This window comes from Gossypium hirsutum, chromosome A13 (genome assembly GCF_007990345.1).
Source record: "Gossypium hirsutum isolate 1008001.06 chromosome A13, Gossypium_hirsutum_v2.1, whole genome shotgun sequence".
Lineage (NCBI taxonomy): Eukaryota > Viridiplantae > Streptophyta > Magnoliopsida > Malvales > Malvaceae > Gossypium > Gossypium hirsutum.
Window position 1 is genome coordinate 16,466,210 of NC_053436.1, and position 26,565 is coordinate 16,492,774.

Below are 26,565 nucleotides of genomic sequence, written 5' to 3' on the forward strand. Positions count from 1 at the left end.
ATCGTAAGTTCGGCAGACACAGTTTCATATTCGGTGTTCTTCCTCCTTAGTTTTATCATGGCCCGCGTAGCCTTTTCCTCCTCTTTCTTCGCTTTTCCTTTCCAAAATTCCATCTCGCCTTTGATGTTGCTTATTTCTACTTTCCATTCTATTGACGACTTGCCCAACCCACTATTCTTTATTGTGCCTCTTAATTTCTTTTTTTCCAGATGAAGATCTCTTAAGTCATTTCTTACGACTTCAGCCTCTTTTTGCACTTTCTCGGTTTTGGACCTTTCAATCTGAACGTCGATCTTCAACTGGTAATATTCTTCTTGAAGAGCACTGAGGTCCCTTGACATCTTGGTCTTTTCGCGTTCAAACTCTTGTCTTGCCACTTCTAACTCGGACGGCATTTCCTTCAAGAAGGGATTCTGAATGGCGTAACTCATTAACGAAACTCGCTGGCTATTCACCCGTTGCATTCTCCATACATCGTAATCTTGAGTGAGAGTATCAGCATACAGGGCCAACTCCATCAGATGAACTTCCTTCCAAGATTTTGCAGTGCCTCAGACCCTCTTCATATAGCCTTCACCCACAAAAGCAAACTTGGACTGTGCTAATCCTCCAGTGGTGGGTATGAATTGTCGTGAAGACAATTGCCTCTGGACCATTAACGGAGCGTATCCAATTCCTCCCCATAACCCGAGTAGTGGTACCCAATCTTGATTTCCAACCTTGTATAGCAGAACCGAAGGGCAGATCCACGTTGCTCTCCAAATTACATCTTCAGCTCGAAGGTTCTGAAAAACTAAAATCCAATGTTCTTCGGTGACATCCTTTGGCCATTCTCTCTCAATATAGGCTTCCAACGGGGCGAAGGTTTTTAAAAACATGTGGTATGATGTACGCTCTACTTTCCAAAAATAGCTCAAAATCCAAACACTGAGTAACTGCGCGCATCCGATAAATCATCCTTCCCCTTTCCTCCGACAACTACTCAGGGATCTGAAGGTCTCGGCTAGGATAGTCGGGACAGGGTTGATTCCTTGTTTTAATTTTTTGAAGAAATCCACCACCGCAACTTCTATGTGTCCAAGGATGCAAATGGTTTTATTCTTCTTCTTTATCTATTTTTCGGCTCATGCGTCAGTCATGTCTATCAATCTTATTAACTTCTTCTTGAAGGTCATCGGCTTAGGCTCCTTCACATATACCTTATAGAATTGTGCATTTTCAACATGAAGCAAAGCAACATACTCCTCTATAGTCGGATTCATATCTTCTCGATTGAAGGTAAAACATTGGTAAGTCGGATCCCAAAATCTGACCATGGCTTGGATCAATCATTCATCTACGTTGACAGCAATCAAGTTGGCTATGTCCCTATATCTTTCAGTGAAGATACCCTTGGTGTCTGAGTCCCACTGATTCCAAACCCGAACCAAATCTTCAAGGTTATTCTGGCGAACATGCACAGTTACGTGCTCGGGCAGATTGGCAATACATCCCTCCACTAGACTATCCCCTTTTTCTTTCTGAGTTTTTAGAGACCAGTCCCGAACCACGGCATTCTTCTCGGTTGTTTTTAGAATTGACTCCTCCATTAGAAACTCGTTTTTTGGCAACCAATCTCTAGTCAACACCTTCCTAATATGATGCCTATAATGCACAATGCAAAATAAAAACACAGACAAATATCTTGGTTAATACAACAAATATGAATTACGGAACATCAAAATAGAAAGTGTAAATGTCAAAGAAATAAAAGGTAAGAGGCGTTTCTCCCATGTACTTATTTTGGTGACTATTAACGGACGGAGGTTAGGCATAGCTCTAATTAGGTGGCTCGTATGGTTCACTATATGCAGTTTCGGTTCTATACAGGTACTCGAATTGCCCGTACTGTCATCTACTAAGATTAGTATGAAGCCTCGGTCATAGCCCATCACAGGCTCACGAGTTCAATTTGAGGGATTACATTTACTTATGCCTATGTGAGGGACAAGTTAACTCACGAAAGCATAAGTCATATGTAACCCGAAAGTATTCACTAGCCTGTGCGGAGGGACGAGTTAACTCACAAAGGCATAGTGTTTACTTTCACTTAAACGGACAGAGCTCAGGTAGAGAGCTCATGTTATGTGAAATGCAAGTGGACGGTGTGTGGGGAGAAACTCACAAACCTTTACGTTTTATTTAAAAACTAAACCAAAACTAAAACCATAAAAATTTAAAGCTTTAAAACAACCAGACAAAACAAGTTAGAAGAATATATACAACACGATGCAAATGCATGATTTTTCAAAAACACAATTTTAGGATCACGACTAAATATTAAATTGAACAAGGAATTTTGAAAATTTTGACAACACGCGTTTAATTCGACGCGACTCTCAAAAATGCGTTCCCCAGTGGAGTCGCCAGCTGTAGCGACATAAAATCTTTAGCTTGGTCGCTAATTAGGGTGTTTGATTGAAAAATTAAAGACCGAGGTTTGATTTTGAAATAAAAAAGGAGTCACCACCAATGTTTTTCTAGGTGTGATCGGACATCTATTAGATTTCTTTTTAAAACAAAAAAAGAAGGCCGGGTTTAGGTCTACGTCAAAAGCCAGATAAAAATTAGGGTTCGGGAGTCGGTTACGCGCGAGGAAGGTATTAGCACCCTCGTGACGCCCAAAATTGGTATCTTATAAACACGTGTTCTCTTGATTTTCAAAAATACGAGTTCAATGTAAGATTTAACCGTGATCCAATTGAAAAGACGAGAAATTTTAATTTTCATGTTTTTGAGAAGGACATACCGTTTTAACACGAGTCACTTGATATTCACCCAACAGAGCGATGAAATCGATGACATAGTGTTTAAATCGGTACGTTGCCTTGCTTATTGAAATAAATAAAGACACGAATCAACATTTTAAAATAATGAACAATGAGGTAATATATAAAAATGGGCGGGAAACGAAAGATAATAGTTGGAAATGCATCAAGGCACATAATACATACGACAATAATATTAAAGACAATGACAATGCACTCGATATTAAATGTAATAATAGTATCAAATACGAGAACACAATGAGAACACAATGAATATACATATGTAAAAAAATGACATTAAGAGTATGTACATAATATATACTTATGCATATATATATAATTAGTAATAATGTTGGAAATATACTACATATAATATTTGAAATATACATGAAGTGATAAAAAATATACATAACTATTAATGTTAAAGTATATACATATGAAAAATGTATGTACATACGGATGAAAGATGTTTACATAATAATAATAAATATAGGTACTGATATATATATACATATACATAATATATTTAAAATGAACATATACAATATACATATATAATAAAATACATGAATACTATGATATTTTAAAAGAACATATATACGTAATATGTATAATAAAAATAATAATATACATAATATAAGAATACAGGAGTATTAAAAATATAAATAAAATAATGCAGAAATGAATAAAAATAATATGCACAATAATATAATAAGAAAATATTATAATAAGTACTGAAAAATATTTATATATATATACATGTATAATAATGAATAATATGATATACGAAAATAATAAAAAGTATATATATACGTGTAATAAAATATATGTACTAATATTAATAATAAATATAAATAATATATACATAGTATGGTATTAAAAAACATAGATATATAAAACATAGTACTAAAATATACATATAATATGTAAGAATATATGTATGTAATAAGTATTAAAAATTTGTACATGATATATATAATATGATGTTAAGAGTATACATATGAAATATGATATTAAAAGTATGTATACGTAGTATAAAGAATGTATATATATAATATAATATTAAAATATATGCATAATATATTAAAGAATAATAATATTATAAACAACTAGTAATAATACTTCATAAATATATATACATACTAAAAATATACATAATAATAATATATACATACAAAGTACACTAATATTTAAAAATAATAATAGTAAATATAATATTAATATTAAATAAAATTAATATTACAAATTTAATTTGAGAGTAAAAATGACAAAAAGGACTAAATTCGAATTAAAAACAAAGTTTAGCGAAAATCTGGAATAAAAAAAGAAAAGAGAACAACCTATTTCAACGCGCGCAAATAGTGGGGGGATTAAAAACGAAATAAACCCCTTCGATCAAAATGCACAGTATTATGGGGACTAAAATTGAAAACTATGGAAAATTATGGGGCCAAATAAAAAATGACAAAAGACTTAATTGCAAAACGTTTAAAAAGCGGAGGGGTTAAATGCGCAAATAACCCTTCCCTTAAAAAACACGCTGATCCTGCTCAAAGCGGGTCGGGTCAACCCGACTCGGGGCCAAAACGACGTCGTTTTATTGTTTAAACCGGGGGGGCCAAAACGCACCATTTTGGTCCCCTATAAAAGATAAAATATTTTCACAAATTTCATTTGGGACCGGGGAAAGGAAATAAAAAGAAGGAGAGGGGGGAGAGAAAAGGGGTTCCGGCCAGGGGGGCACCGGACCACCGTCGGTCGCTGGCGCCGGCCACCGTACACGGTGGCGGGAAAATTGAAAGGTATGATTTTTCTTCCTTTTTTTTAAATATTTGTTTAATATTTTTTATATGTTTTAGTATATATATGTGGAAAATAGGCCTAGAAAACGAAACTAAAACAGAAAAAAAATATTACCTTAGGTTTCTAGTTTTTGATTTTTGATATCTTTGATTCTCTGATTTTGAGTGTTCGAATCACTACTTGTATATGTATTGTACTTTAACTTAGGTATTTACTTTCCTTGAACATTCGAATAAACACCAAAAAGAAAAAGAAAAAAGAAAAGGAGCCGACCCCTTAGTCTATTTTTCATTCCCCTTTTTATAGCCTATTTTACATGCTTTATTCTTTTTTTGCTGTCATGTCTTCTGTTTTGTCCTTGCAGGGTGGTTGAACGGTGGAGGTGACAGAGGAGTCGGTGGAGGCAGACGGTATGGGGCTTGGGACAGAGGTCAGAGGCAAGTGGGATCTAGGGTTTGTAATGGCTGTTGGGCTAGGTTTAGTGGGCCATTCGGGTTTGGGTAATTGGTTGTAAGTGGGTTAGGTTTAGTCATTGGGTTGTTGTGGGTCTGATGGGTTAAGGTTTGGGTAGTGGTTGGTTTAGGTTTTAGTGGGCCAACCGGGTTTAGGTTAGATGTTTGGGTCTTGGGGTTTGATGTAATGTATTTGGGCCCGGGTCATTTATAAAGTAAATGGGTCAGGGGTATTTGGTTTAATTTGTAAAGGTTTAACATCGGGCTCGGGCAATTTGGGCTTATACAACTCTGACTATCACAAAACACTGTATTGATCTGAAGGTCTTTACTGAGTTTACCAAAGAGTCCCTTTAACCAAATAGCTTCATTACAAGTCTTAGTTTGCAAAGTGGCTTTCCAACTGATTACACAACCCCCAATAGTAAAAATATACCCTATAAAAGATCTTTTATCAAGGTCTCTAGCAAAATTAGAATCAACATACCCAATGACTCCATCTTTAGTTGTTTCAAACTGTAAGAAAACATTAGTAGTACCTCATAAGTATCTGAAAATCCACTGAACTACTTTTCAACGTTCTTTACTAAGATTCTACATGTATCTAATAATTGCACTAATTACATATGATAAATCTAAAAGTGAGCAAACCATAGCATACATGAGAGATCCCACTGTACTAAAATATTGAACACGTGACATGGAGTCAATCTCATCATTTGATTGTAGAGACAAAGCCGATGAAAATCTGAAGTGGGCTGCTAATGGAGTACTAACAGGCTTGGCACTCTACATATTGAAGCTGCAAAGAACTTTCTCAATGTACCCTTTCTAGCTTAGGTACAATTTACATGATTGCTATCAACATGTCTTTCACCTTTCTTATCTCTCCTTTATTTTTGACTGCTATCAACATGTCTTCAATATAAAAAAGTAGATATACAAAAGAATCATCACTGTTTTTCTTAAAATAAACACAACTATCAAAGTTATTTCTTTTAAAATCATGAGTAGTCATAAATGAATCAAACCTCTTGTACCACTACCTTGGTGATTGCTTCAAGCTATAAAGGGACTTTTTATCAAACAAACCGACTTATTTTTTGAGACTATAAAACCCTATGGTTGTTGCATGTAATTAACTTCCTCAAGTTCTTTATACAAGAACATTGTTTTTACATCTAACTGTTCAAGCTCCAAATCATACATAGCCATAATACTAAGCAAGACTCAAATCGAACTATGCTTCACAATTGGAGAAAACACATTTGTGAAGTCTACAATTAGAATCTGACTGTAATCTTTTACAGCCAGCTTTACTCTATATCTTGGTTTTTCAACTTCTAGAGTCCCTTATTTCTTCTTGAACACCCATTTACAACGAAGAATCTTTTTATCCTTTGGAAGCTTCAATAGGTTCCATGTTCTATTCTTATGGAGCAATCTCATCTATTTTTAGATGACAAACATCTACTTTCTTGAATCTTCATTGCTAATTGCCTTAAAATAAGTAGATGGCTCTTGATTTGTATTTATTTCTTTAGCCATGTTTAAAGCATAAATAACTAGCTCAGCCTCGGCATACTTTTTGGAGGTTCAATTTCTCTTTTAGGTATATTCTTGGCAATAGAATATTGTGCTGCTAACTGTAGTGAAGAAACAACTCTACTCTGAGTTTCTATTTGAACCTAAGAAGTAGACTCTATTGTAAATCTTGAATCAATCTGAAGATCCACCTACTTCATATGTGTATTTGAACTTTGCTTTTCTTTATTGAAAGAGTCTTTAACAAGTAAGTTAGGTAACATAACAGTTTCATAAAAAATAACATCTTTGTTAATTACAACTTTCTTCGTTTCAGGACACCAGAACTTATACCTTTTAACATTAGCCTTATAGCCAAGAAAAACACATTTAATAGATCTATGCTCTAATTTATTATTATCAACATAAACATACGCAGGACACCCAAAAATCATCAAATCAAAATAGTTAACAGGATTACCATATCATACCTCTTGTGAAATCTTTTTTCCAATGGAAAAGGACAGAGACTGATTAATTAAAAAACATGTATTGGTCATTTCAGCCCAAAACAACTTTGGTAAATGAGCTTTTGGCAACATGCATCAAACCTTTTACATTATTGTTCTATTCATTCGTTCTACAACACCGTTTTTCTGTGGAGTATGGCGAATTGTTAAAGTGTAATCATGATCCCTTCTGATTTACAGAATTTATTAAAGTCATCAGAATAGAATTCCAAACCATTATCTGTATGGAGGTGCTTTACCTATTTTCCTATCTACTTTTCAATCATAATTTTCTAATTCTTAAGCATGGACAACACATCACTTTTTTGCTTTAAGAAGAATGCCCAAACTTTTTTGGAAAAAATCGTAAATGATTGTCAGCATATAATTAACTCTACCCCTTAAAGGCACTCTAGATGATCCCCAAATATCAAAATGCATATAATCTAGCGTTTACTTCCTGTTATGGATTCCTCTAAGGAGCCGAACTCTCGTTTTCTTCCTAAAAATACAGTGCTCACAGAACTTTAGTTTACTAATGCCTTATCATCAAAAAGTCCTCTTTTGCTCAGTTATGCCTTACCGTTCTCACTCATATACCCTAGACATATATGCCAAAGTTTAGTAATATTATCATTTAACAAGGAAGAAGAAGCGATAAATGTATCACTAATAACAATTGAACCTTGCAACACATATAACTTTACAGTCTTTCTCTGCCTTTTCATCAAAACGAGGGAACCATTGCTAATCTTCAAAACCCCACTTTCAGTCGTATGATTATGCCCTTTTGAATCAAGAGTACTCAACGAAATCAATTTCCTTTTCAATTCTGGTGCATGTTGCATGCCACTAAGTGTTTGGACGACTCCATCGAACATATTAATTTTGATCGTGCCAGTACTTACGATTTTACATGAAATATTATTTTCCAACAAAACAACACCTTCAGACATGTTTCATATGTTGTAAAACGATCCTTATTGAGAGTCATATGGAGTGTGCAACCAGAATCGAGGATCCACTCCTCGCTCACTTTAAAGTTGTCGGTAGAAGCAACTAGAAGTTCACCATCACTGTAGTCCTCTACTACATTAGTTTCACCGAATTGTTCTAGTTGTTTTCTCTTTTAATTTACAGTCGCTCTTCTGATCTTGTTCTACAACTTATAACTCTCAGACTTAATGTGCCATTTCTTTTTATAAAAGTTACAAGTTTTACTTTTATTTAAAGATCTCGACCTACCCTTAGATTTACTATGAGGATTTCATTCTTATGTTCTCCTATGATTATCATCAATATTTCATTCTTGTCTCCCACGAACAATGAGACCCTCTCCCTGAGAGTCGGATCCAACCACAAGATGCTTCATCTTGTTATACGAGGTTAAGGAAGCATAGACTTCATCAACTGTGATAGATTTACGGCTATACAAAATTATATCTCTAAAGGTTGAATAAGACGAGTGCAACAAACATTGTAGAATTAACCATAAATCTTCTTTATCATATTGAACCTCCATGGGCTCTAGGTCTTCAGAAAGATTATAATCCTCATGAAAACCATAAACAAGTTGAAAATACAACTAGAATTTTTGGTAATCAAACTGAAAATATTGCTACTAATGAAATAAAATTTAAAAATTTAGGAGAATCATCTACTCAACCTATCTCACATAGAATATATGATCTAAACAAAAGAAATGTTGCCCAATGAGGAATATATTTAGATCTAACTAATATTCCTGTAGCAGACTATGAAAAACCATAAATAACTGGGCACAATCTATTACTATAGTTGTTAACAACATGTGGTCAAAAGAAAAAAAAATTAAACTACTTTGTTGGAACATTTCAAGGAGATGTTTTACAATTCTTAAGAATATTGGAAGGATCAGAAAAAGGAAAAGAATAGAAAGGGCAATTAATCAACCAGATTGAAACTCCCAAAGATTTATTAAAGTTAACTTTTATTCTAAACAGAATTTTGTGAATATACTAATAAAAAAAGATCAAGATTGTTTGTCTAGTTATGTATTGTCAAAAATTAAATTATATGACATCAGATACCTAGAAGAATTTTCTAAAAAAATTCTTTATGAATATCAAAAACTAAAAAATATAAATATAAATTTCTAAAAAAACCAATATTTTCATAAATTACCACCACCATGGGATGAGATTTGTATAAAAAAGTATGATTCTTATTTATAAAAGCATAGTAAAATAGCTAGCGTAGAATCAAAAAGTATAGATTCCATAGGAAATAGAATTTATTTTGCAAAAGAAAGAATAACTATGCATTGTTTACAAAATAATGCCTCTAAACAAGTTAAGCATAAATTAAGTAATAAACATTTTACAAAAATACTAGAAAATGAATAGGAGTTTGGATGTATTAATGCTTATTACTTAATTTATGCTTAACTTGTTTATAGGCATTACTTTGTAAACAATGCATAGTTATTCTTTCTTTTGCAAAATTAATTCTATTTCCTATAGAATCTATACTTTCTAATTCTACACCAACTATTTTACTATGCTTTTCTAAATAAGAATCGTATTTTTTTTATACAAATCTCATCACAAGGTGATGGTAATTTATGGAAATACTGATTTTTCTACAAATTTATATTTTCATTTTTTAGTTTTTGATATTCATGAAAAAGAATTTAGAAAATTCTTCTAGGTATCTGATGTCACATAATTTAATTTTTAACAATACATAACTAGATAGACAATCTTGATCTTTTTTATCAGTATATCCACAAAATTTTGTTTTTAGAATAAAAGTTAAACCGTTTTAATAAATCTTTGGGAGTTTCAATCTGGTTGATTTATTGCCCTTTCTGTTCTTTTCCTTTTTCTAATTCTTCCCATCTTCTTAGGAATTGTAAAACATCTCCTTGAAATGTTCCAACTATAGTCTGCTATAGGAATATTAGTTAGATCTAAATATATTCTTCCTTGCGCAACATTTCTTTTGTTTAGATCATCTATTCTATGTGGGACTAGTTGAGTAGATGATTCTACTAAATTTTCTGATTTAATTTCATTAGTAGCAATATTTTCAGTTTGATTACCAAAAATTCTAGTTGTATTTTCAACTTGTTCATAGTTTTTATGAAAAGATCTTAAATAATTATATTTTTGAAGATTTGACTCTATTTTTCTTTTTCAATGAGGATTATAGTCTATTTGATCAATATCCATTGGTTCTGGTATTTCTATATTTTATTCATCTGTTGAAGTGTTTTCTTCATGAGATTTGTAACTTGTAACATTTATGTCTTCTAAGTTTATAAAATCATCAAAATTATTAGAACTACTACTACTGTATGTAGTGTCATAATTTAACATATAATGATAATTAAATAATGTAAACAAATCTTTATGTTTTTCATAAAGTTGTTCTATTAGTTTTAGATATTCTATTCTTTCATTTTTATCAGATGTCTTAGTAAATTTATTCTTCCAATGTTCTATAAGTTGTTTATAGGATTGGAAATCATATTTTTGTTGATAAATATATTTCTTTTCTATTTTTTAATTTTTTATGTCTTTTTTTTTGGAAGACGATTCTTCAGAGGAAGTGTCTTCTTCTTCTGACAAAGTTAATATTATGTTACTATTTCTATAATATAAAGGTCCTAAATCTATTTTTTGTTCTATTTTTTTATCAATAAAAGTTTGTTTTAATTTATTATTAACTTTAGATAAGATTTCTTTAGATTCGTTGTTCAAATCTAATTCTATAACTTCTCCTAAATTAATTATTTGTTGTTCTATTTTACTAACTTTATTATATAACTTATGAAAATATATAGAAGTAATATCTATTAAACTATTAAAACCCTTACTAAGAGCTGAACTATTATTCTCATTTTTAAAATCAATATACATAGCATGATTACAAATTTTATCTTTATATAGACAATTAGTTTCTTCAATGAAATTTATCTCAAGTACCTAAAACCGTCTGTTATCTTTATATGTTCTTACTTTAAAAAGCCAATAGTCTCACCCAAACATAAACAGGCTATAGTAAGATAGAATAACAGATATATGGGTTTTAAGATAAACAAGCATGAAATAAACAGAATTGAAAATAATGGATAAGAACTTCAATAAATACTACGATATTATTTCTCCAGATAACGTTACACTGATGCTCTGGTACCAATTATAAAAGCATACTAGAGACAGTAAATAATATTACAAATTTACAAAATAAAACTAAAATTAATGGTAGATAATAGACAATTAGTTGAAGCTTGCTGACATGGTGGGTTGTTTTAAATAGAGGTTTTTAAGGTATTAACTTAGTTATGAGGCTAACTTCATTAGATGGGGTAGCTTCCATGCCAACCACAACAACTGCAGTTCTCTAGTATAAACTCCAATATCCATTAAAAGATGACCTACCAAATACTCTTTAATTAATCTATTAATTAGAAGTAAAATCAATTCTTAAATAATAATTAAATTTTATGTTTTGATAGATTAGAAAAGGAAAAGGCTAAAAGAGTGAATAAGCTTTTGAACTTTGGTGAAAAATTCCGCAAAAAATATACTCAATTAAGTTTTTAAACTTTCAAATTACATTGATTAAGCCTTTCAACCAATATTTTCCATCTTGTACTATTACAATGCAGACGTAGTGCTCCACATCAACGATAGTTGTTGATGTGACAATGCTACATTACTGCTCTACATCAGCTCTGAAATGATTGTTCAGGTTCATTGTAGTAAAAAAAATTTTAAATAATTTTTATTTTATTTTTTAAAAGAAATTTTTAAAAAATTATTTAAAATTTTTATTAGAATGAACCTAGACAACCATTCATTTTAGGCTTAATTTTTTAATTTAAAAAATATTTTTCTAAAAAAAATAATATTTTATAAATTTGTAAAACACTATTAAAGTTTATAAAAATATTAAATAAAATTTAAAATGTTAAAAGTTTTAAAAATTAATAAAAGGCTAAAGGGAAAAAGCTGTTAATAAAAAAATAAATTGAGTCATTATGAAAAAAGTGCACCCAATTGAGCACTCAATGATTCAAAAAAGAAAATCAATTTGTCCCTCCGATTAATGGAAACTTTTAGTTGACTGGTTGGACCATTAATTGCGATGACATGGTTGATAGAAGCCACCAACAACTGCCATGTGATAATGCCATGTCAACAAAAAATTTAAAAGTTATTATTTTTAAAATATTGTTATACTTTTTTAAGTTTGTTGATGTGGCATGGCATGCCAGTTAACATACTGCCATATGATAGCTTCTGGTGGCTTTCGTCAGCCACATCATTGCAATTAATGGTCAAATTGGTCAATAGATTGTTTTCATTAATGAAAAGGGCAAAATAATTTTCTTTGAGTCATTGAAGACTCAATTGGGTGCATCTATTCATAAGGGTTCAATTTATTTTTTGATTTTTAACTGATGACTTTTTTGACCCTTCAACCTTAGTAAAAACTATTTAAAAGCCAAGTTCAAAATAAATATGGACAATCGTTTATCTAGATTCATTAAAGATGATTTTTTTTTCTAAATTATATAAAATTTAAAAGTATTAAAATTGTTTTTATTTAAAAATATGATAAGTGTGTTAATGTTTTAATTCTATTGGTACCTTTTGAGCTATAAAAAATATAAAAAAATATTGTATGAAATAAATATACAAGTAAAATTTAATTTTATTAATCATATATCTATTCTTTTAAAAAAGTGTGAATAAATAAAAGGGAGATCAAGTTTTATTGTGTAAGGTGACGAATAAATAATGAAAAAATAAAAGGAAAAGTAAATAAATAAAAACGGAAAAAAACTTATTATTCGGATAAAAGGGTTTTTTTATCAAAAAAGAAAAATTTATTTGCAAGTCCTTCCTTCTTGCCTATTTCGTTTTTTTAGACCAGTTCCACAATGCCACATGGCTTCCTTTCAGTGGTAAATAACACCGTTAGATCAAAGTACTAAAAAGTTAAACAGAACAAAAATATAAATATCAAATCGGACAAATTAAAACTACAGATATCACACTAACAAATTTATTAAAGTATAAGGTATTTCTTGCCATTATCCCGAACATTAAAATAAAGAAATTCAGTTTAGAGAAATTTTATTTCATTATTAATTTATATTTTAATTTAGTCCACGTGATACTCTTTGGACCTTTTCATCACGTGATACTCTTTGGACCTTTTCATTATCCTAACTTTTGATAGAAGTTGTTTTGGGTAATTTTGATAAGATAAAAATAGGAAGATAATGATTTGGATTTTTAGATTATATAACACAGAAAACTAATAACATGTATGCATATAATTACGTAGTTTCTTTATATAATTTGCTTCGAAAGTACTAGCATCGTGCATAACGTGCTACAGAAACTTAGCTAATTTGGAGGTTTGTCGAAGCTATTATTTGAAATATTATTAATCTAAAGCATAAGTTTGGAAAATTTTCGAAAATACTTTTTATTTTTTTATCATATTACTAAATTTAAATTTAAAAACTAATTATAATATTTAATTTAGTATTATTGATTAAAGAATTTGAAATAAAATAGCAGTTGTGATAATGATATATTTAAAACTAATTATGATTTAATAAAAGTTAGTGATAATTACACATTTAAATATAATTAGTTGTGCTAATTTTAAAATAAAGTTATTACTAAATAGAACTCTTAAGTCTAAAATATAGGTTATGAAAGTTGAATCACAAGAGTGACATACCAATAGAGCCGTCGTGACGTATGTCCGTCAAATGTTGATATCTGAGAGCGCATAGTATTCGCTATTGAACTGTATCCACTAGTGGATGGTATCCACCATTGGATGTTTCGAAATGGGGCTATTATATCCGCTCGTAGTGGCGTGTCTTATAAACAGTCTAAGTCTTGGTCATGCGGTGTTAGTTGAACCTTGTTGCGAAGTTGAAATTCTGTGGAACTCGCTAAGTTCTTATGAACTTACTTAGTCTCTTTTTCTTATTTCCAGGTGTTTAAGTTAGAAGATTGTAGAAAGGATTCAGCCAGAATTGCGACCTCTTTAGTGAGCCATCTATTTTTGCTTGTAACATGTAATCGTTGGGATAAGACAATGCTAAAATCATCCAGTTTTAAATTCAAAAGCTTGTACATGAACAATTGATTTTTGTACCTTTGAGCTCTTATGAGCAGTATTACTGGGCAATGTCCCAAACTGTTTTAAATGATGATAATCAACCAACAAAGAATTTTGAACTTTGAAATGAGAGTTAACATATTTATCTTTTACTTATATTTAAGTATTAAAAAGGGTTTCCGTCAAATGTTTAAGTAAACATTGTTTATTTATACTTAGCGCACTACTGCAGGAAGTACTTTAAAACTTATATGTCGTTTGACAATTTGAGTTAACGCCACAGTGTATAGAGTAGTCCACTGAACTCAGGATGTTAGATTTTATTTGGTACACCCGTTCTACTTGTGAGGCTCATACTCCCGTTCTACTTGTGAGGCTCATACTCGGATTTAACAATCGTGTCAGGTGTAAAGTGTTACAATAAAATTATTACTTAAATAGAATTTTAAGTCTAAAATATAAGGAAAAAGATTGTTGTAATTATAATTATAATTATAATTTATGTTATTAATTAATGTAAAATCAAATTATTATTTGAATAAAAATTTAAGCATATTAATTATCATTTAATCAACATTAGGGTTAATTTCGTCAAAATAGGGATAAATATGGATTTTAGTCTGCCATCTAGCATGCTTTAGTATGTTGTTTAGCATGTCTATGTTTTTTTGTCTCTTACATTTACATTTTTTGCTCTCGATATTACTCTCTATTTTCTTCATCGTTTTGCATCAACCAATTCCCTGGAAGTAGGTAGTTCGACGTTACTAGGGGTGCGATGGAAAAAGGATTAGCAAATCTGAGTCGAGATGATGGCGAAGAAGAAGCTCTCCTTATTTCAAATGAATTTGAACCTCAAAGCTCAGTGTATAGTCTCTGTTTGGTTGGATGTTTTTTGACTGCAAGTGTAGTCCATTTTCCGGCCATGAGGAATACGATGGAAAATTTATGGCATCCACTGGAAGGGGTGCAAATCTCAAATCTGAGCGAGAAAAGGTTCTTATTCAAGTTATTTAATGAATTAGATATCAATTGGGTCATTATAGATGTTCCTTAGACTTTCAACAATCATCTATTGATTATCCATAAGATGCAAGAGAACGAAGATCCAACATCAGTACCACTAGTGTGCTCAGACTGGTGGGTTCAAGTCCACAGTTTACCACTAGGGTTTTTTAAAGAATCTGTGGCGATGCAATTTGGAAACTTTATTGGCAAAGTTCTGAAATAAGATGTTAAGCAAGTGTCTCGTGGCCTTAGTAATTATCTTTGCACTAGAGTACAGATTGATGTTCGAAAGCCATTGAAAAGACGAAAGAAAATTATGATCTCTGCATCAAACTTTACCTATGCAAATTTCAAATATGAAAAGTTAACCCTGTTCTATTTTTTATGTGGGTGTCTAGGACATGGAAATAGTTTCTATAAAGTGGGGTTAAATCATGGCATCCAAAGAGATAGTTTCTTATGTAGGTGTCGTTGCGTACACATGCAAGAAATGGATGTTTAATTGCACTTAAATTTGGAGATGGAGAAGGAGGAACAGTATTGGGAGCAACAAGCTAAAGTGAATTTGTTGAAGATGGGTTATAAAAACACCTCATTTTTCCATAATCATGCATCCCAGAAAAGACGTGTGAATCGGATAAAGGTGCTGAAAAGGGCTTATGGTACTTTGGCCAATGGTCGCAATGAGATAGGGGCAATTGCTGGCAACTATTTTAACGCTCTGTTCGAATAAAAAGAGATTAGAAATCTGGATCATATTCTATGGATGCGTTACAGATAATATGAATCAAGGCTTGATAGTTGAATATACAGTAGAGGAAGTTTTGGAAGCATTGGACAGCATGGGGCCGACAAAAGCTTCGGTTCTGATGGTCTTCCAACTATTCTACTAGAAGTTTTGGCATATTATTGGTAAAGACACTAGTATCTTTCGTTTAGATATTTTGAATAATGGCCACTATTTGGAATGTATTATTAAGACGATAGTGTTAATTCCAAAGATTTTTAATCCTTTCAATCTTACAAATTTTCGCCTTATTAGTTTTTGTACAGTAATTTATAAAATTATTGCCAAGACTGTCACTAATCGCCTTCAAAGAGTTTTGGATGTTTGCATGGATGATGCTCAAAATGCTTTCGTACCTGTACCAGGTTGACTCATTACTGACAATATTTTGCTAACATACAAGGTGCTGCACAGATTCAAAAATAATAGATCGAGACGGAAGGGGTTTATGGCATTGAAGTTGGATATGAGTGAGACCTATGATCGAGTGGAATGACCTTTTTTAGAGGTATGATGCTGAAAATGGGTTTTGCAGAATCTTTTATTGACTTTATTCTTCTTTGTATAAGCACAGTGACATATTATAAATGGAGAAGGAGCCAGCTTTAAGCCATCTAGAGGGCTATGCCAGGGCGACTGCTTGAGCCCTTATTTATTTTTATTTTTTAGAGAGGGTTTATCTTCTTTAATGCGGTTAGCAAGACAAAAAGGGCAAATTAAAAGAGCAAAAGTTCGTAAGGTTGCCCGCCCAATTACCTATATAATGTTCGCGGATGATTGCTGCTCAAGTCAACATGTGAATTTTGAAAAGTCAACTGCCTTCTTTAGTGCTAATGTGGCCGAGCAGGATAAAGGGATGACCTTCCATAAGCTTAATGTTCACTGCACTATAGACCTGGAAAAGCAATACCAAATATGATGGGTAGAGGAAGAAAAAAGGCATTTCAAGGACTTAAGGACATATTAAAACAGAAGATCAATGGCTGGAATCTTAAACACCTTTCACAGGGCGATAAAAAGGTATTTATAAAAGCTATGCTACAAGCTATCCCTACATATGTGATGCTTTGGTTTCTTTTGCCAAAAACCCTTTGTGTGGAAATAGAAAATATAATATGAGCATTTTAGTAGAGGAAAAATCATGGAAAGCGTGACATGCATTGGTGTGATTAGAGGTCCTTATGCACAATCAAGGAGGAGAGGGTATGAGTTTTAGGAATTTATCCAATTTTAATATTGCTTTATTGGCCAAGCAGGGTTGATGTTTGTTACGTACGCGAGCCTTAAAAATTAAATATTTTTGAGATTCCGATTTCTTAAACTCCAAGTTAGGTAACTTACCTTTGCTTACCTAACAAAGTTTTTGGGCTGCAAAAGGCCTTATTCGAAAAGGTTTAGGATGGAGGATTGGTGATGGACAGAAAGTTTCTATTTGGAAGGATGCGTGGGTTCTTGGAAATGAAGAGCACAAAATTTACAATAGGGTTGTGAATTCAGGTCTAAATACAGTTGCTGATCTTACTGCCATAGACGCTGGCAGGATTTTGTGCATTCCATTATCGATGGAGTGGCACAAAGATCACATCACACGGTGAGGAGAGCCTACGGGGGAGTAAATGGCCCATAGCGGACATAAATTATTGTTACAAGATTTACAGTCTCCTAGGCTAAATGTTTACAGACCATTTTACAAGAAACTGTGGAACCTAGAGCTATCTCCAAAAATAAAAGATACAAACTAGAGAATTCCTCGTAATTTTCTGCCTACGTTTTGTAATCTACACTACAAAAGATTAATGGGACCTACTACTTGTCGAAGATGCCAAAATGGTGTGGAAACGAGTGAACATGTTTTTCGTGAGTGTCCTATAGCAAAGGAAACATGGGAAAAGTTACATATCACATGATCTATAGCAACAGCAAATACTGATTTCAATGATTGGATTAAAGATGTTTTTGAATCTAACTCAATGTATCAAAGCAGATTAATAGCATGCACAATATGGGCGTTATGGATGTCAAGGAACAAATTTATTCATGAAGGTGAATGCAGACCAGGCCCTCAAGTTGCGGAATTCGTGCTTAACTATCTTAAAGAACTGGATGGGGTGAACAAAAACTTACCTGGTCGAGTTATAGACCCGGGTGGATGGACTGCTCCAAAGGGGTCATCTGCCAAAATCAATTTTGATGCTGCATTCAACAGGCAAAGGAAGGAATCATGTTCCGGGTTAGTGGTTAGAAATGATAAGGCAGAGATTATTTGCTCAAAAACAACCATGCATGCGCACATACTGTATGTTTTTGTTGCTGAAGCGATGGTGTGCCTCCAGGCGATCCTGCTAGGGTTGGATCTAGGACTGTTAGTGGTAGAAATCGAAGGCGATGCTCGATCAGTGATACAAAAGCTACAAGCACAAGAGGAAGAGAGATTTGAGTTAGAAATCTACATAAAAGACTCGAAAAAGCTATGCTTAGGTTTTGGTTCTTGTTGTTTTCGATTTACCCACAGAGAATCGAACAAATTTGCTCATGTTCTAGTGACAGAGGTAATTAAGGGAAGGGAGAATACTTATCTAGTGAGTGCTTTTGCCCCTTTCGCGGCGGAGGAGGTGAATAAAGACTGGAGATGGGTGGAATCGGCGAGTTGAAACAGAATGTTGTAAGACCCATGCGAGTCAGAAAGGAAATGGAGAGGTGAATCAGTGAAAAGTTATCTGTTTGGCATAGAGAAAGGGTTTGTTTCTAATGGAAGCTTGATGGACGACATTGATGATATGCTTTGTGGCTTCCCAAGAAAAGTGCATTGATTATCAGGAGTGTAGTTAATTAATTATAACAGCTGAGACAACAGAATACGTGTTTACTGGATCTAAGCCTGCTTTCCTATTTGTTTGGGTCGTGCTTTTACTGTTTTATTTTGAACTCATCTGTAGTCTTTCTTTCGGCTTTTTCTTTGAATAAAAGATCCAGTTTTACTTTAAAAAATTTAACATTGGTGTTAATTATATTAATTAATTATTATTTTGAATAATAGTAATTTATACAAAAAAGTAAATATTATATATTGAATATATTAAAAATGTTTTAATTATTATTTAAAATTTTTTTATTATAATATTTGAATTGATAAATTAATATATTTTAATTATATTCAATAAATTTAAATAAAAAATATTATTTTACATCAATTACTGCAATTAATTTAAAAAGATTAATTAAATATTAAAGGCGTGAATGTGAAGTTAGAAGCTAATAGGTGAATTCATTGTTTGAGTAGGTTCCATGCCAACCACAACTGCATTTCACCTGTTTTAAACTCAGGTATGCATGAGAAGATGACCAACCAAAACCTTTAATATTGACCAAGTTTCCTCCTTTTCAACCATATATAATGATCAAATATTAACAACTGCTCTAATGCCTATATAAACCCCAACACCATGCTTTCTCTTCCTCACTCGTAACTATTCAGATAAAACACTTTGTTTCATTTGCTTAATTAGTTTCAAAATCTCTCCACAAAATGGGTTATTTCAATTGCATTGCTTTAGCATTCTTGGTGGCTTTGTCGTTTTCAAGCATTGATGTTGGCCTAGCAGCTCGTCACCTTCTGCAGCTGCCACCAATGCCAACATTGCCTACAACTACACTCCCACCATTGCCATCTATCCCTAATCTCCCGCAGCCAACAATGCCAAGGCCTGGGGCGCTTCCACCACTTCCTACCATGCCTGCTTTACCTACATTTCCTGCTATACCAACGGCCACACTGCCTCCTCTGCCAAGCATGCCTGAGATCCCCACAATCCCAACTGCAATTCCCTCAATTCCATTCCTTTCACCACCACCTTCTCCTTCTTCTACTCCTTGAAATACCCCTTTCTTCCCCTGTCTATTGACAGATAAAATGTGGCTACATATATACTGGATTTTGCTTAAGGTGTTTTTATTCGTCTTCGTCTTTTGATTTGGAGTATTGTTTGTTCTTCAACACAGATAGTATTTGTTAATTTGTAGAAATGGGAGATTCCCATTTTCCATAATCTGTTGTACTTTGATTTGTTATTTGCTTGTTATGGGAGTATATTCATGAAATCTGCTTGATTACCTCTTGCAATGTTCCTCAGATTAATCTTTTTTAATTTATTTTTTCAATGTATTATATCTTCTGCCTATATTAACACCCAATATATGTATTTTAATCAAGGAATAGTTGAGAACAATTTCCTATTTCTTGCTTGCTTGTAGACTGCCTAATGCTAATGACAAGTTCAACTTGAGGCAAACCTCTTAATTTTTACCCAATATTATTATTTAACGCTAGAAAATAACCCAAATTTGAAATGGTTTGAATCAAACAAGTAATTTGAAATGATTCTACATAAAAAATTTATTTGCAAAATTCAAATTACCTAAAATCAAAAAGCTCAAACACGAAATTGATTCCACGATCAACCGAATTGACTTGATCTGATGCAAATTATCTCAATTAACATGTATTTTGTGGTTAATTTACACCATCAATATTTAAAATATTAGTATCGGGAACTTAACTAACTTGGAGATTTGTTGAAATATACTATTTTACATATTATTAATTTAATTAAGAGGCTGACTTGATTACATGAGGTAGCTATTATGCCAACCACAACTACTGCATTTCACCAATTTTAAACTCCAATATCCCATGAGAAGATGAGCTACCAAAACCTTCGACATTGACCAAGTTTTCTCGTTTCCAACCATATATGATCAAATATTACCAACTACTCCAATGCATATATAAACCCCAATATCATGCTTTGTTTTCCTCACTCATAACTATTCAGATAAAGAACTTTGTTTCATCTGCGTAATTTGTTTCAAAATCTCTCAACAAAAATGGGTTATTTCAATTGCATTGCTTTAGCATTCTTGATGGCTTTGTCGTTTCCAAGCATTAACGTTGGCCAAGCTGCTCGTCACCTTCAGCAGCTGCCTCCCATACCAACTTTGTCTACAGCAACACTCCCACCATTGCCATCTATCCCTAATCTCCCACAGCCAACCATACCAACAATGCCAAGGCCTGGGGCGCTTCCACCACTTCCTACCATGCCTGCTTTGCCCTCATTGCCAAGTGTACCAAGGGCCACACTGCCACCTCTGCCAAGCATGCCCTCAATCCCAACTGCTATTCCCTCTATTCCTTTCCTCTCTCCACCACCTTCTCCTCCTGCTACTCCTTGAAATACCCCCCTTTTTTTTTCTATTTATTGAGAGACAAAATCTGCTGCATACTGGATTTGTTTTGATGTGTTTTTAGTCGTCTTTGTCTCTATTGATTTTGAGTATTATTTTGTTCTCTTTTTTTCACCACATTTCTTTGTTAATTGTTTGTATAAATGGGAGTTCCCCAATTCCTATTATTTGTTGTACTTTGATTTGTTATTTGCTTATTATGGGATTATATTCATGAATTCTACTTGATTATCTATTGCAACATTACTCAGATTAACCCTTTTTTAAATTTATTTTTTCAATATATTTCAAAATTTATATTATATCTTCTATCTATATTAACATTGAACATATGTATTTTGAATATATGTATTCTAAACAAGGAAGAGTGAAGTTACAATAGAATTCTTAATCATTGTTGAATTAACATTCAAAGATAGTCTATTGAGTCTTATTTCAATTGGTATGGTTATTGTTATCAATACTGAAGGACGTGGATGGAGTAAGCTGAAGTGTATTATACTTTTATTTATGGATTGAGGAGGGGCTCTAGATAATTTTAGGCATTGTGTCAAAAAGAACAGCAGAACTTAAAATAAAATTATTCAAAAAAAATATAAGTCCAAAAAGAAAACATTCAAAGGTTTGAACCTTGAATTTGATGCCTAGAAGACTTTTTGTCACAAGTTTAATAAGATTTTAAAATATGTTTAAAGTTTTTGTATTTTTTAGACACATTTAGAATTTAGCTCCCTTATTTTTACTTTAAAGAATTTAGGTTGAATTTGGTTTCACGAAATAGAGGTCCTTTTTGTTTTTGTTTTCTTCAAAAATAAAAACATTGAAGAAAGCATATTTGTTTAAAATTTTTAAAAATAATTCTTGGAAAATGAAAATATGTAAAGATTAGAAAACAATAAAAAGTTGTTTTTATTGTTTTCACTAAAAATGCTTTGTAAAAGTGAAAATGATGAAAAAAATGATTTTAAAGTTTAGATTAATTGACCCTTGTTTAAATTCATATAAAGGCAAAAATATTATTTCTTTTTTCTATTTTTATAATATTAAATCTGGTACCCTAGCTCAAATCTATATAAGCAATTTTTTTTTATTTCTTTAGACAAAAATAGTTACCAAACATGTTTTCATTATTGAATATAATTTTTTTTATTTACCAAATTGTAACGCCCTAAAATTTTAGGAATTTTTTTGTGAGAATTCGTAGTAATTAAATTTCTGTATCTTTGGTTTTGTGCTTTGCTTCTGTGTTTAAGGTTTGAAGTTCGAGTCGCGTCGTTAAAAGTTTTGTTATCTTAAAATCAACCCTTAGTCATACCCTATTAAATTCAATTCAGTGTGAAACTATGCCAAAAATGAACCTACTAGTTCATTGGTTAAGCATTTGTTTATATTCTGTTAAGTTTCGTGTTCGAGTCCTGAATGGGGCTAATAGGACAAATTCTGCCAAATACCAAAAATCTGTTTTGGAAGTTAGGAATTTAATTAACCTTAGTTTCTTTTACTTTTTTTTATTTTTGTTTTTATTTTTTTCCCTTCTTTTCTTCTTCGCGTCCATTTTCTTTTTGATTCTCTTTCGCTATGATTTAAATTTGTGTTGCTAATCGAAATTGTGGGAGATACGGGATCAACGGAAATTTTGTTGTTAGTTACTGGTCAGAAAGTTATCGGGTAAGTAGCTATCAATGTGAACGTTCTCGCAGATTACTTTCGTTTCCGTGACTTGCGAGGAATTGAGTATTCTGTGAGTTCGAGAATCTGTGATAAATGATTATTGTTTTCTATTAGCATTAAGGAATAGCAACTCAAAAACTTCTGAAGTTGTTGCTGAAGTTTCAGTGAGTTTGTTTCCGTCGAAGGTTTCGCGTCGAAACTTTCGACACAAGCATTAAGCACGTGGTTTGGAAATTCTACTAATTAAATGGCTAAATTGTATTACCGTATGCTTGTGTTAGGCTCCGAGGACCTTTTGCGTTGTTATTACTTCGAAATTTCTCTAGGTACGTACCGAAAATCTTAGTTTTTGCAAGTTTCAGTCACCGAAAATTATGGTTGTCGACGCCACACGGCTAGGCACACGGGTGTGTGGCCAAGCCGTGTGAGCCACACTGCCGTGTGGTAGGCCGTTTGATTGGGCATGTAACACACTGTTCATCTATTTGGGCCCACACGGGTAAGGCACACGGCTATGTGTCTAGGCCGTGTGGGACCATATTAGTGTAAAGTTAGCATGGCCAGGGACACGGGCATGTGCCCAGGCTGTGTAACTCACTGTTTGTGGCACAAAGCCACACGGCCAGGGACACGGGCGTGTGTCCAGGCCGTGTGAGTCATACGGGCGTGTGTCCAGGCTGTGTAACTTACTGTTTATGCTTTGAAAACACACAGGCAAGGCACATGGGCGTGTACCCTGGCCGTGTGACATATTATTAGGGTTTCAGGGCTAAAAGTGTTACTTAACACTGATACTGGCCTCTTCAACATACGAATGATTGAATTTGATAATATGAGAACTATCTGATACTCTAAGACTGATCTGAGAACAACATATATTGAACTGTCTTATTTAATTGTATAATGAATTAGAACGATTGAATATATATTATGGGCATTTTTGTTCTGCATTGGCATGTGTTGGGATATTATGAAGGGGGAAAAAGTCTTTTCTGAAATCGTAGCTAGGCCACAATGAGTATTACTCTAATTCTGGCGCTTGTCACATATCAATCTAGCAGCTAAGTTGCGTCTCTAGAAAAGTGTCAATGAATACTCTAAAGGTGTATAGGGTTGGTTGGACATTGAATGTCCATAATGGTGTGTTGGGATGGCCGAAGACAGTGTGTAGCGAACGAAAATAGGAATGTTGCATCTGAATCTGATCTGTACCATATATATGAACTAAAATTGCATATATACATATGTAACTCATCTATTCTGAATCTGAACTGAAATTACTTTTATATTGAATCGAATCTCTAAATTTAGAATTACTTTATAATCGAGCATTAATTAAATAAACTTTTTTTTACGCACTGAGTTCACAACTCATTTTGTTATTGATTGGATTTCAGGTGGTTCCCAGTCTTGATCGGGTCGGTGCTGCGAGAGATCGGTCAAGCTTTTATTTTTCTTTTAAGCATTACTATTAGGGATGTCTGTATTCTATGACGTTATGGTATTTGTGAAGATTATGTGTTTAATTAATGGTTGTGATGGATATTATGTGATGAATGATTCATTTTGATTGTGTTATGATAGCAGTAGTTTTAGTATTGGTGATGTAACTCTCCGAACTTGGTTTGGACGTCTGATCTGGGTTTAGGGTGTTACGCAAATAGTTTTTCAATTTAAAAAAATAGAAAATAAAAACTATTTTATGAAAATGGAAATGAAAAATAAAAATAGATAATATTTTCAAAAAAACAAATAGAGCTTTGATCTCTCTACTTTTCGAATTTAAAAATGTAAGTCCTAATATTAACATAGTTAAAGTTCTTCTATTAAATTTAGGCTTATTATAATGTCACACCAACAAAAATATTAAACGGTGTTAATGTTTGAACTTGGATTTTGAAATATAAAAAATTTAAAAATTAGATTCTTGAAAATAAAAATAAAGAAGCTAAAATTTCAAATATACTAAAAGTACAAAAAGTAAAGCATATTTTAACCTATTTAATTAATATTTTAAAAATAATTTATCTACACTATTTATAGAACTCTTTATTGAGTTGGTGTCACTCGTTAATTAGGTCCTAACTCAGTCAAATAATTACCAAAAAATATTTTATTTGTAAAGTAAGTTATATGATTTATGTGAGTATTTTTTATTTTTTTATATTTTTATAAATTAATAAAAAAGTTTCTATAATGAAATTTTAAGTAGAAATACCATATATATATAACTTTTTTTTACTATTTGAACTAAATCAATTTTTAATTTTTATATCGAACTTTAATAAATATATTTATTATACAAATCATATATAATTAACAATATGATGTTAAAAAAAATCCTATGTCACAGTTTATGTGCTGTGATTTGGTGCCCGCAACTGCAATAATAAATACAACTTATATAAGTAAACAATTAACATTAAAACAAAATAAATCAACTTCCATTAAAAAACTAAAAAAAATCAAACAATTTATATATATAACCATTTATAAACATTTTAATAAAAAATATTTTTTTATATATAAACTATAATTACGATCAACAATACAAACTATTAAATGTAGTGTTGGGGATCGACCCATATAAACAATGAAATAAAAAATGTAAAAAAGATCGAACACAAATTTTATATGGAGAACTCCGCCATTAAGAGGATAAAAACTACAAGCAAACGAAGGCTTCAACTTTTTACTAAACGAGTAAATAAATGAGAGTACAATATGGAGAAAATAAACCTAAAAGTTTAAAACTCGAAACCTAAATACAAAACTCTCTAAAAAACTCTCCCCAAAACTCTTCATCAAATTTCACCTAGAAGATATTTTATTAACTCCCAAAACAGGGTTAGAAAGGCTTTTTAAATAGGCTAATGTTAAAGTCCTAATATGACTAAAATATTCTTAGATTAATCAGAGTTCGACTTTGGAAAATAGTCATAGTTTAACTAGAAGAAGAAACCCGATTTATGTGGGAACACATTGTAACATTATCACGTCGTATGTCGCCTCGTTGGGACGTCAGCTCTTCCTTGTGGCAACGTCGACTATGTTTCGTCCAAAAATACGAGGCGCATTTCACAAGTCTTTACCTTGACTCTTATTGAACACGATTTCTTTGTCAATGCCCGTCACGGGCCTAACTTGATCTTTGCAGGATATTAACTGTGAGAGATTCACTACTATAAAAAATCGTATCTCTAAAGGTTGAATAAGATGGGGGCAACGAACATAGTAGAATTAACCTTAAATCTTCTTTATCTTATTGAACATTCATGACCTCTATGTTCAAGAGAGTTTCTTTAAACACAATTAAGTGTTCGTGCACAAACACACTGTAACACCCTCAACCCGTATGCCTCGCTGGAACCGGGTTACGGAGCATTACCGGAGCTAACAGATCAAACAAACAGAAATCTAAAACATTTTATATCATCGAAACAATACATCAAAGCATCATTTTAATCCAGATTATAAACTTTCCAAAATTAATCTTATAACTTCATTTACAATCAAACCACAAAATAACTATTATTTAGACACTCTAGGTACATGCCGACACAAAGAAATAAACATCTCTATATTTGAGTCTAGGATCGTTGTTGGATGCTGAATCGACGATC

The 26,565-nt window shown here is 32.3% G+C and overlaps 3 protein-coding genes across 4 annotated transcripts; 2 read left to right on the top strand and 1 right to left on the bottom strand.

The window, feature by feature from the left end:
* Nucleotides 1-16,541: 16,541 nt before the first annotated feature.
* On the bottom strand, nt 16,542-18,871 carry LOC107930751 (uncharacterized). 2 transcript variants are annotated; one of them, XM_016862470.2, is made up of 4 exons: nt 18,600-18,871; nt 18,323-18,435; nt 18,152-18,220; nt 16,542-16,922 (listed from the first exon to the last, which is right to left on the bottom strand). In XM_016862470.2, exons 1-4 carry the CDS (start codon nt 18,698-18,700, stop codon nt 16,915-16,917), a joined length of 291 nt encoding a protein of 96 aa, XP_016717959.1. In that variant the 5' UTR covers nt 18,701-18,871; the 3' UTR covers nt 16,542-16,914. The 2 variants fall into 2 exon arrangements, with proteins under 2 accessions (XP_016717959.1, XP_016717958.1); XM_016862469.2 differs by lacking the exon at nt 16,542-16,922 and adding an exon at nt 17,637-17,893 and having other exon boundaries at nt 18,600-18,835.
* Nucleotides 18,872-19,553: 682 nt separating this feature from the next.
* On the top strand, nt 19,554-19,901 carry LOC107930753 (RNA-binding protein 12). The gene has a single exon (XM_016862472.2). It carries the CDS (start codon nt 19,554-19,556, stop codon nt 19,899-19,901), a length of 348 nt encoding a protein of 115 aa, XP_016717961.1.
* A 1,010-nt stretch (nt 19,902-20,911) lies between these two features.
* Nucleotides 20,912-21,259, top strand: LOC107930765 (RNA-binding protein 12). Its single transcript, XM_016862483.1, has one exon. The coding sequence runs from the start codon at nt 20,912-20,914 to the stop codon at nt 21,257-21,259; it is 348 nt and encodes a 115-aa protein (XP_016717972.1).
* Nucleotides 21,260-26,565: the final 5,306 nt, after the last annotated feature.

Bases quoted from the DNA above. Each gene is read 5' to 3' on its own strand.
- LOC107930753 (XM_016862472.2), top strand. From the start codon at position 19,554: ATGGGTTATTTCAATTGCATTGCTTTAGCATTCTTGGTGGCTTTGTCG.
- LOC107930765 (XM_016862483.1), top strand. From the start codon at position 20,912: ATGGGTTATTTCAATTGCATTGCTTTAGCATTCTTGATGGCTTTGTCG.
- LOC107930751 (XM_016862469.2), bottom strand. From the start codon at position 18,700: ATGGGTCTTACAACATTCTGTTTCAACTCGCCGATTCCACCCATCTCC. The intron at 18,221-18,322 runs GTATGTGCGCAT...TGTTGAATGCAG, and splicing joins TTCAGCAACAAAAACATACA to CATCAAAATTGATTTTGGCA. The intron at 17,894-18,151 runs GTAAGTTTTTGT...CCTTTGCTATAG, and splicing joins CGGGTCTATAACTCGACCAG to GACACTCACGAAAAACATGT.